This window comes from Hippocampus guttulatus, chromosome 4, assembly GCF_054856545.1.
Source record: "Hippocampus guttulatus isolate MCC_2025c chromosome 4, RoL_Hgut_1.0, whole genome shotgun sequence".
In the NCBI taxonomy this organism is placed as follows: domain Eukaryota; kingdom Metazoa; phylum Chordata; class Actinopteri; order Syngnathiformes; family Syngnathidae; genus Hippocampus; species Hippocampus guttulatus.
The window spans coordinates 11,796,170-11,808,312 of NC_141264.1; the positions used below are offsets into that span (position 1 = coordinate 11,796,170).

General features: G+C 40.7%; 1 protein-coding gene across 2 annotated transcripts in view; it reads left to right on the forward strand.

Moving 5' to 3' along the window:
- Positions 1-12,143, forward strand: part of ttc38 (tetratricopeptide repeat domain 38) — a 30,208-nt gene that overhangs the window by 16,908 nt on the left and 1,157 nt on the right. Inside the window, exons 4-13 of one of the 2 annotated variants that reach the window (XM_086109790.1) lie at positions 975-1,146; positions 1,859-2,032; positions 3,406-3,481; positions 4,380-4,499; positions 4,642-4,701; positions 4,929-4,967; positions 6,671-6,752; positions 9,024-9,189; positions 11,404-11,563; positions 11,966-12,039. In XM_086109790.1, coding sequence (XP_085965916.1) covers positions 975-1,146; positions 1,859-2,032; positions 3,406-3,481; positions 4,380-4,499; positions 4,642-4,701; positions 4,929-4,967; positions 6,671-6,752; positions 9,024-9,189; positions 11,404-11,563; positions 11,966-12,039 — 1,123 coding nt within the window. The remainder of the gene's footprint in view (positions 1-974; positions 1,147-1,858; positions 2,033-3,405; positions 3,482-4,379; positions 4,500-4,641; positions 4,702-4,928; positions 4,968-6,670; positions 6,753-9,023; positions 9,190-11,403; positions 11,564-11,965; positions 12,040-12,143) is intronic. The other variant, XM_086109791.1, reaches the window with a different exon arrangement.

Genomic DNA, 12,143 nt, shown 5'->3' on the forward strand with positions numbered 1-12,143 from the left:
GTATTAGGAGGGCTAAAATGTCTGCAAGCATAACAATACGCCGTGTCCATCTGTTGAGAATATTCAAGCCAGGGGATGATATGGTACCAGCCCGCCAGGGACAAACATTGCAAATACACTGAAGCTAGATGTTTTACATGCATATAATTATCCAAATTTTAAAAGGCAATATCTTATATATTGATCCTGTTAAATAAAAATTAAAATAAAAAGGGAGACTAAAAAAGTTACACACAGACACACACACACACGCGCGCACGCACACGCACACACACAAACACACACACGCACACACACAAACGTGCGCACACACACACAAACACGCACACACGCGCACACGCGCAAATAGCACTCGTGTCGTGGTAATTTCCTTCTCTGCGGACTGCTTCTCATTTTCCCGCTCATTTTTAAATGGCGCAGCGCACTAAAGGGTCCGACTAGAATGTTAAATCACGCACTTTGGTTCCACCTTTCACGTCGGCGACTCGGCACGACTGCGTAATCTGCGCTCGGAGGGGGGGCCACAGGGGGGGCCAGAATCGGTGCTACAGGGGCACTGGCCCCCGCTGGCCCCCCCCCCCCAGAACCGCCACTGCCTGGCGGCATTGTTGAAACTTACATGAGCTGAATATGAATGCATACTTGTAAAAGCTTGTTTGAACTACATAAATATTAAAATAGTGGGTGACCTCATTGCTGTCTTGTTGAAATGTCTCTCTGCTTTTTCAGAGTTAGACTTCATTAAAATGTGTGGTTTGGTTTTGTTTGGAACATTAATGTTTATTAATCCAGTAACTGTTTGAATATTACAAGAAAGCATGTTTGTGTGAGTTCTAATGAGAATAAATACATACGATACAGAAAACACCAGAAGTAAGAATTTCGTAAGACCTAGTTTCAACAATAAAGTGGTTTAGAGCCTTCAGTGTGCAGTGAAAAAGTCCAATAAGCAATATCATGAATTCTCCTGGCAGTGATGGGCCATGTGATTAGCACGGGCTTAGAGTTGCTGGGAACAGCGACCACCCCCCGCCTGAACCAACGTCTGGCCAGCGCTGTGAAGAAAACATTGGAGCTGGCCGGCAGTCAAAACCTCACGCCGAGAGAGAAGCTCCACGTCAAGGGCTTGGAGTTGTTGTCACATGGGTGAGCTTTCGAGAAGTCAGGAGATGAGGATCAGGCTGGCAGTTTGGGGATTTAGGAATGCTGTATGTTGTGGTAACATTACACAATAGAAAACCCCCCCACACACACACAATAGAATGGAAGTGCCAAGTCTGAACCAGGTTCAATATACTCACACAATATAAAGTCAGTAAGGTTTTATGATACAGTCATACCTCAGTTTTCGACCATAATCAGAATCAGAATCGCCTTTATTGCCATTGTATAGCATACAACGAAATTTAGGTGCCACTCCTTAGTGCGTTTCGGAAAAAAAAAATAGAATAAAATAATCCATTCCAGAAGGCTGTTCGAAAACCGATTTGTTCGAAAACCGAAACCATGCTCTTTAAAAAAAAAAATTTTTTTTGAACACGTCTGATCACAATGGAACGCTACACGAGGAAGCGTCACTTCCTCGTCTACCTGAGGAAGTGTCACTTCCTCGTGTAAAGAAGACGAGAGGAGTCAAGTGGTGCATTTAAGTGCGCTCAGTTTGGTCGAGAACCGATTTTTGCTCGTAATCCGAGGCATAAAAAACTCGAAATTTTTGGTCGAAAACCGATTTGGTCGAGAACAGAGACGTTCGAAAAACGAGGTTTGAGTGTAACTAAAAAAAATTCACTACCCCCCCCCCCCAAAAAAAAGAAATTGCACTGTTGCGTGCCATTGTACTGACTCATGTTTCTTGTAGGAATTTACCCAGAGCCAGTGATGTTTGGGAAGACATCCTGGTTGATCATCCCACAGACTTACTCGCCCTCAGGTTTGCCCATGATAACTATTTCTATATGGGAGCTCAAACCCAGATAAGGGATTCGGTTGCTCGAGTACTGCCCCACTGGAAGCCTCATACCCCTTTGTCCAGGTATGGTAGATTACGTGCATTCGAAATTGCATTTCCAACTCCTTGCCAAGACAAATGGCGTACCTCATTAGGAAGAACTCTTAGGAACGGGTGACTCCAAGCGATTTGAACTCAACACATAGCCTCATCATCTGCCACGTTCATTGGCGTTCATAAGCTTTCATGACATTCACAGGATTCTGTTTGTGAAATCTCACTTTTTATGTTCTCATTGCCCAAGCACGAGTAGTATTTATTTTGAATCTGCAAAAGTTGAAAAGACACAGCTAGACTCTTCTGCATTTTCAAAGATATGACATAAGATGGCTAAGGCAGGATCAGAATGTATTGTCTTGTACTAATAATATGTACTGTTTTGGGGGGACTTCTCTGCTGTTGGGCATATTTTGATGTTTTATCTATTGACTTTGTCCGTGCAAGAAACCCTTTCATTTTGATGCTATAGTCAATCGTTGGCCGTCCATCACACACAATTTGTCACCAATCCTAAACCTTTAAGGGATTGTTTGTCTAGATCAAAACAAGAGCTCCAATGCATGACACATGAGGTGGTTGAAGAGGAGGTCAAATAAGGCCTTGAAGGACTTTAGTCAAATATTTCCCTATGTTAAAACCTTCAGGAATTATTTGCCCATATTAAAGCAACAAAAAAAAAAAAGAAATAAACAAAATTATGGTTACTCCTCCCTCCTGATTTTCAGTCCGTAATAGTCAACCTGTTACACGTTTCTTTTCTCAACCATCTCCTTTCTTCATGATGCTCATCAGTGCTGGCTTTGTGAAACAAGACAATTTTGTTGATTGGAAGACTTTCCTGCTGGTTCTAGATTCAGTGGAAATGTGACGCGAGGGGTTGGTTTTTGATTACAAATGTGTCTTACAGCCGAGGGAAGTGCTACATGTGTCGAATGGCCGAACGGGGTTTTTTTTTTTTTGTGATGAGAATCTTTTACCTTTTAAAGTTGGAATAGGAGGTTATCTGAGGCAGCGGGAAAAAAAAAAGGTGTGGCAATGGCCATCAGCAAGTGTATTTGAACAAACCTCTTGTCAACAGCCATAAGCCCGGAGGATGTCATGGTACGACAATAAGTCGATACCTGTTTTCCAACTCCTGTGGTTTTCAACCAAGGAACATCATTTGAATCGCACATACAGTACGTACCCGCAAGCTCAAATTACCACTGGTGTACTTCGTCCACCTTTACCCAACAAATGGGCACGTGCAGATATTTTGTTTATAGAGTGCATTCTAGTGAGGCTCAGTGTTGACTGATTTCAAATTAGTCATTCATTCTCTGCTGTCATGATCTTCATTTTGGAAAATCAAATAATGGAATGATAAATGGAACTTTTCTATTCATTTATATTTTCAGCTATCTGAAAGGATTGTATGCTTTTGGTCTGCTGGAGACGCACTTCTATGACCAGGCTGAGAAAGTAGGGATGGAGGTGAGACGGTCTTCCTGGTTTCTTGTGTGATTTAGCTCATCCATGATGCAGGCTGCGTCTCTGTTGAGTGCGCCGCTTAGATTCACAATTAATATTTATTTGATGTCCATTAATGAGCCGCTCATCCTGGCCTCAGGAGTCACATTCAACTCTTTTAAATAATGCACAGCAAGTACAGTTGAAGATTGAAGGTTGTTCAAAGATGCTGACTGAGCAAACTGATTGAAGAACAAAAAAAAGTGTCAGACCAAACTGTGGTAAAATCAATTTTAAGCCGATTGTCATGTTTAACGTCCCTAAATGTGTATAATAGTGGTAAGTCAACCACTGTTTAGGAAATTCAAAAATATTAATGCCAGTAGTCTTATGCAGGGGTCAACCAATTTGGTGCCCAGGGGGATGAATTAACAGCCCCCAATCACCACATTAGCCCAGAGATCAGTTTTGCAAAAATGTAGCTCACCAATGATGGGACATTGTGATTACCTAGGAATGGTGTAGTTATACATCCATTTTCTGTCCCACTTGAAAATTTCAAAATTGAAATACGTGTAGATATTTATAGAAACCAAATGCTGCATGACGATATGTATATCTTTCATAGCAAGTTGGTTGGTTTGAAAAGTACCGGTAGACCTTCGGTCAAAAAAGGTTGGGCGCCCCATCTATGATTGTGGAACTTCATTTGTGATTTTTATGTCTTGAATTTGTAAAAAAAAAAAAATCATATTTTTATTTTACACTAATGAAGGGTTCAGTGAATGTGCATATGAACTGGTTGGGTTCGGTACCTCTAACAAGGTTAAGAACCACTGCATTAGATGCATTATCATCTATTCCGGATGAATGCAAGGCATCTGCGTTTCTCAGCCGTTGTTGTTATTTTCTTCACGTGAAGGCCCTTGCACTGGTTCCTGATGACGCATGGTCCGTCCACTCTGTCGCCCATGTCTATGAGATGACAGCGGAGGTGGACAAAGGCTTGAAGTTCATGGAAGCGAGGGAGAAAGACTGGAAGGTATAAACAGTGACTTCCTCTGCAACTTGTTCCTCTGATGAATCATGTTCGAGTAAGCTTGTACAGTTCTGCTCTCATCGGAATCTATTGAATGAAACAGCCTTGGGAAATGTTCTCTTCAATAAGTGTTGTGTCATTGCAGGTATCCGATATGCTAGCCACTCACAACTACTGGCACTGGGCGCTGTACTTCATTGAGAAGGTAAAGATTAATGTATAATGAGTCTTCTCAGTCGAGCGCAAAGTTGGCAGCCAAGTTGTTTTTGGAACTTGTATTTGTGACGTTTTCTCCAGGGTAATTTAAAGTCCACAGTTGATTATATTGCGAGATTAATTTGTGTTTGCATCTGTGCTGTGCAGTCTTACCAAGCAAGCATATCTCAAGTCTGAGGTTATTTCAATTTGTCGCTGTCACCTCGCTCTCCACAGGGGCAATATGAGGCTGCACTGCAAATATTCGATTCTCAGGTAAGTCATATCCATTCCATTCTTAAGCGGATGTGCTGTGAGAATGCATACTGATTGCATATGCCAGTACACTGGATGATAATTTTGCACCCTCACTTGGAATAAGTTAAATAAGATATATTAGAAACGACTCTCAGTGTCAGGTAGGGCAATTCTCCTCTAAATCATAATTTTATTGCCACAGTAATGCCTCTCTGACAGTGTCAATCAATATTTTTTTTATTTTTTTTTTGCACCGCTGTGTAAGGCATGGATTGCTGGGTCATTCCAGAATTGGAGGAAGTTTTACATCCCACCTATCAAATTTTATATAATCTACATACAAAACACTAAAACAAGCAGTTTGTGAGTAAATGCACTTGTCATCAGACCAAATCTAAAAAAAAACTAAAAGAAAAGAATGCTTGAAAATAGTTTTTAAAAATACCAAAAGGTTTATGTCGTACCCTCTGAAATGCCGTTTTTCTCTTGTCACCCCCCCTCCATGACCAAATTCAATCTCAAATAGAAGAGTCACCATGATATTTAAATTTCTTTTTTTTTTAATATTATTTGTTTCATTGCTTTCTCTTGTAACCGTGGGAATATTTGTTTTAATAAACATAGTATCTTTATTTTTATTATTCATGGAGTGTGTGTCCCACAACATGCATGCAACACTGTTACCATAACATTTTAGCATGGTAGAAGAAGAAAAAAGGAGTGAATCACATGATACGCTGGACTTATCATCAAACACTTTTCCAAAAGAATGGATAGAGGAAAGGCATGCCCTCTCTTCTATTTTTCACATTTTTTTATAAAATTGTTAGCCTTGATTGAATGCTTCTTTCTAACCGTGTTCTGCATATGATCAGAATAAGACCATTAAAAATATATATTGCTTTATTTATTTACATAAATAAGTTTGTAAGTTTGTTGGTCAGCAGTAACAGCTAGCTAAAAACATAGCTTCTCCTCCTGAGTAAAAGCTAACATTTGTCTGGATTTGTTTTTTTGATTATTGCCTATTATTGATGAATACGTAGCATGAATTCAGAAAAGTGAAGCTTTATTTTTTCAAACATTTAGAAGCCAACATGTCCTCCAATTCTGGAATAACCCAAGTGTTTTGTAAGTGCTGGCGAGAAGTAAGGGACTAAAAAACAGCACTGATTTGCCGATCCAATTTGTAGCCCAAGGTCGAGACGGTTGACTTTAGATAAGACGCAGGGGGGACCAGGTCAACAGGGTGGGATATGCAATGGCCACTGGGACCAAACACCATCACACGTGTTGACTTTTCAAAGATATCAAGAAAATCCAATGCCACAATTTGATTTCCTCTAGACAGGACAAAAGCGGTCAGCATCCTTTTTGCTTATCGGGACACGGATCTGACTGTCATCCACATATCATCTACCCAGAATGATGATTATTTCATGCCAACATTCAAAGTATAGAGGATACATACGTCACACTGTTTTAAGTCCTGTCACTGAAAGAACAAGAACATTTCATGATGTTACTTCATGTTGCAATAGGTTTGAAAACAACAGCAGGTACTATGAGCTGACAGCCTGACACTCATGAATGCTTTAAGACTCACATAAGGGGATTCCAGCGAGAACCGCCAACTTCATCGTTTTGCTTCTTTTATGTGATTGTGTCAAATCTCTGCCGTGTTAGATTTTTCTAGTAAAGGTGAACCCTCTCTCTGAAAGGTAATCAAACATTGTAAAACCAAGGGATCCATGTTGGACCTGGTCGACGGCAGCTCCCTCCTCAGCAGACTGGAGATGGAGGGTAAGAGACATGCCGCTCGGTAATCAATATTCATTTCAAAAATTCATTTTTAAGAAATCCTCAAAATCATTCCATTGCAGAGTTTGAGTTTTTTTGCTGTCATAAATTTTTAATTCCGCTAAGTTCAGGTTTTGATTAATATTTTAACACATCAGGTTGACAGGAGAGTAAAAGTTGTAAACATCACATGTAAAACAATGAACTGGGGAATAAAACTTTGCACACGTTTCATTACCATTTTTCTCTTTGCATGTCATGAAAAAAACGTAATTCAAAGTCAAACAAGTTTGATATGCGGATACCAAGCCGCCTTGTCATTTTTCTGACTGTTTTTGTTTGACTCACTCTTAGAGAATATTTTCCTTGAAATTTAATGTCAAGTTCCGACTTGTTGCACCAGCAGCAGCGTATGAGCTCAGGTCTACTCGATATCAACATATGATTATATTTCAGTATGTTCTACAAAGTACCATCTTTCATTGCAAATCTTTTCTGTTCTATGTTGAAAGCCCAACCATTTTCAACAAAGTACATAAAGCTGTACTGCTGGTTCCCAAATGTGAATGCAAACACAAACAACTATCAATATTATTTTGATAGACTTGGAGAAATAACATTTCTGAACAAATTCTAAGTGGTTCCTTGCTTTATATATGTACAAATGTGCCATGGTCAAACTGCATTTCATACATAGTTGTGAGTGACATTGAATTTTAAGATACAAGCTGTTAGTCGATCAATTTTTGCTTTAACTTGCAAGCACTAACTTTAGATACAAGTGTTGTATGGTGGCAATGTCAGGTAGGATTAATAGGCATGTGTGTTAATGAATTTCTTTGAAAAGGACACATACCACAAATGTATATATGGCCATTTGTCAGACTTGCTCTGCTATAGTGGCCGAAAATAAATAGTTATTTTTACATCTCTGAAAGTAACTATTCTAGTATATACATTTACTAGCGTTACATGATCACCTGTTAGCATGTTAAATCTTGAAATACCATATTTTCCACACTATAAGGCGCTCCGGAGTATAAGGCACACCTTCAATGGATGATCTATTTTAAAATTGTTTTCATAAATAGGGCGCATCGCATTATAAAGCGCTTAGAATAGAAGCTAAAATGGTGGCTGCGGTTGCACTATGCATTCCCTAGATGGAGCTACACTATAAAGGGAATACAATCCATCTTCATTTATATAGCGCTTTCACAACCACTGCAGCTGTAACAAAGCGCTTTACAGAACATTTAAAATATCATTTCCAATAAATGGGCGGCCCGGTGGTCCAGTGGTTAGTGCGTCACCCTCACAGTGCAGAGGTCGTGGGTTCGGGCTCCGGCCTTCCTGTGTGGAGTGACACAGGCTTTATTCCAACAAGCAATATGAGCAAACAAAGAGCAACCCAAAACAACAACAGAATGTCTTCACAAGATACAGAGTTCCCACGAGTCCTTAAAGTTCATAAAAATCCATTTAAAAACTGGTAACATTATGCTCTTAATTGTCCTTAATTTTCAGAGAAAGCGTCTAAAATCAGTAAGAAAAAAAAAAACCTTAAAAATTAACCTGTGGTGTTCATTTCATTTGTGTATGTCATTTTCCCCACCCTTCCAATTAATAGTTTTGTCTGAAAATGCGCCTGGCGCCTTTCCCCTCATACCCCTCTGTCGGGCTACATGCCTTCCCAGTTCCCGCTCTGCTTTTCCCGCTGTCTCCGATCAGTTCCGATAATGATCACGTGATCACTTCGGGTCATTTCGGGCCAATTTGACATCCAGTATGTCAAATGAAGGGTGAGCTGATTGCCCCTAAAAATAAAGATGTGCCCTTCCTTTGGCAGCAATGATTTGAACACCAGCTCAGTGATATGTGGCTTTCTGTTCATTAAATCCACCGTGAATCCCCTGCTGAATGGAGAAAAAGTCCTTAAAAAATGGCTAAATTAGCCCTCAAATGTCTCACTAGCAAAAGCTGGTGGACAGAGACCACAGAGGTACCGGCAAAGGAGAGTAAAAAGCCATTTAAATTAACTATACAAACCTTTAGTTCTACTGGAACGATTACTTCAGTTGCAACAAGAACTATGTGTTTTGTTTTTTTATTTGTGTTTGCAATAACCTTGTTTGTTGATTTCGTTATTTGATTTTGTGATGTGGACTTCAGGGTCATGGTAGTCAAGGGACAAATTAAACTTTTATCTCCAGGCACCACTGTATTTGTTTTCAGATGTCATGCAACCTTAATGAACATTTGTGTGCCTGTTAGGTGTGTTTGTGAAAGACCGCTACCGGGACCTGCTGCAGGTAGCGCTGTCTCACACCGATGACCACGTGACTCTATTTAATGACCTCCACATCCTCATGGTGTCCCTGGGAGCGAAAGAGACTGGCACTTCGAAGCGTCTGCTGGAAGGCCTCCAGGAATTGGCTAAGTAATTTCCGCACCATTTTCTCTCTCCACCGCTTACCTCGACACCATCACCCTTACATAAGAACCACCGGGGGGGCCTTATGTAAAACTGAGACAGTAGCAATGTTGAGTGTAGGATGAAGGGTGTGCGCAGTCAGAATTGAGAGCAGCAGTCCAATTCACAAAGCAGAGTCCAGCAATTGCTTCTCCCTTGGGGTTTTGTGGTTATAATCTGTTTGGGCAGCCTGACCACAGACAGTCATTTCCCATTTTGTTCTGCAGAAAACCCACGAAAAGCTGCTTTCTATGACCACTTCTTGAAATTGTCTTGTCTTTCACTGTTATATAAGTCACAGGAGTTACTTCTGAGGGGGTTTGAGTGGGTGGCAGCTCTTGGAAGATTCAGAGTCAATTCCGAGGTGAGAGATGGATGCTCTCCACTGTGCTTTAGTCATCGAGCAGGATGTCAGGATATGACTTAAGCTTTGCATTTATGTAGTTATGCTACTATGCAATTTGACATAATCCGGAATTCGCAGTAACGCAGTGCTACGAGTCAGAGATTGTGATTTTTAAATATAATCTGAGAAAACCCCAAGAGATGGAGTCATCTTTGTGGAATCGTGTGAGGTGAATGCCACAGTCTTTTAGAGCAGAATAACAATTCAAATCACATGATTTTGTGTTTCCAATAAGAAATGGAATGGAATGAAAGAGAAATACTTTCCTTAATCAATTTATCCATCCAGTTTCGGTTCCTGGGCCCTTTCTGGAGCCTGTCCCAGTTGTCTTTGGGTAAGCAGGGGAAACCCTGAACTCGTTACCAGCCAAGCACAGGGCACACGAAGACGAACAACCATTTGCGCTAACAATCATACTTAGGGACAATCTCGAGTGTTCCATTATTCTGCCATGCATGTTTGTGGAATGTTGGAGGAAACCGGAATACCTGGAGAAAACCCACACAGGCACAGGGAGAACATGCCAACTCCATAGTCGGCCACTGTCCATAATGTGCAATAAAAAGTATTTAATCAGGCTACACGATATCAAGAATGGCAAATAGAAATAATCCATTCCAGAGGCTGACCTTCTGCCACCATTAAACATTTAAATCGTTTTTGGAGAACAGCTAATTAATGACCATCAGAAAAAAATAAAATAAAATGTTTGTTTGGTGGTTGAAGGTTTTTTGTTTTGTTTGTTTTTTGACAGCAAATTCTACTTTTTGGTATTGTTTTCTGTCTGTCTATGTTGGACAGTCATTAATGTGTCACATTTTGGCACACTTGATACCCTAACAGTATATTGTTGTAAAACAGTTTGCTTTGTTGGGCTTCACGTTTGACAAGTAAAACCAATGTAAACACCCCTAAAAATACGGAACCAAACGCTTCTGATTGGTGAAAACTGGAGTGTAGTGTTGCCTCTCCCACTTTAAAGAACAGTAGTGTCAAGATCACAGGAAAATCTTCCATATTGTTTGTGTGGCAGATAACACTCCCAGATTCAAAGTACAGTATAGCATCCTTTACATGCAATGTGTTAGATTGCAAATCAAAGCGATTGAAATAGCAAAGATTGTGTTCGTTCTCTTTTGACTCAAATAACTGATGCCACATGTCAAGGGAAATGAGATAATGGTTATTATTGTCACGCTGTCAAAGGCTCGAGATTCTTTTTTGTACAAGTAAGCTGAACATGTGTGTCACGTCACTTACTCATACTCTACCTGGCTGCTCACGGTAGAACAGAAGTGAAAAATCTAAATGTCATTTGCCGTCAGGGTGAGTGAAAGGCAGCCGCAGCAATCATGATACACTTTCAAATCCACTCGTCAGACTCTTAAGATGGCTTCATTCTTTTCCTGCACTTTGCTCTACAGTAGCTACGTCTGTGGGCTTTGAATTTGTTAAGCGTTATGCTGCAACATATTGACTGTAAAATTCAAATGTCTCGACTCAGGACTGTTACTGACTGGCACAGCAACGTGTTTATCCAGCTGTCCGTGTGTTCCGCGACTCGGCAGCATTTTAAGAGTTTTAGCTACTACCAAGTTAGAAAAGTGTCAGATCTCACTTTAAGGCCATGTTGGCACTGGGTGGGAATTTTTTTATTACTTGAGCCGTGCTGACTCTTGTGCTGTTCTCACTGGCTTTTGGAAAAGTGCTATTCTGTTCTGTGACATTTGGAAGTTTTCTGGTGCAAATGATCAAGAAGCTCTTTCTCTTGGCAGGACACCGGGTGACAACTACCATCATAAGCTGGCTGAACCCATCGGGGTCCCCATGTGTCAAGCTTTGATGGAATATGATGATGGAAACTACGATCAAACTGTGGAGTTGCTTTACCCTTTGCGCTACAGTGTCGTGCAAATAGGGGGCAGTGATGCACAGGTAATAAAGCAAGAAACCACGACGATTATGGATATTTCTTTTCTTCCCAAACTTATTTGGCCTTGAGGCCGGTGATCATGTGGAATTGTGTCTCTTGAGTGAAAACAAATCTTTGTTGTTATGAAAGTGGGCCAGTGGTAAAGAATGCCCTGCCTAAGAGCCGCAGCTTGTCAGCCCATGACTATACTGCACCGTGTAGTGTGAGAATGTTGAGCACAGTGCAAGTGCACACACATGAATAATGAATTTCTGTGATGGATGCTGATGGACTTCATGCACCGCGCCCCAGAGGTGCGACAGTATACATTCCGTGTAACTCCAAACAAGTCGAAAGCCAATATGTCATGTCGAAATGCAGTAGTTCTCTTGTTTACCAATGGCCTTGTCCACTGTTGCATGCAGAGAGATGTCTTCAATCAACTGCTTATTCATGCGGCCTTGAAATCGGAGAATAAGCGCCACCAGAGACTTGGCAGGTAATGCACAGTTGAGAGTTCCGCATAGGATGTCGCATTCCTTTCTTGTTTTAGAACTGTGTGCCATGGTTTGGGTTTTTTTTTTCTGTGTGACTGTTGAGAGA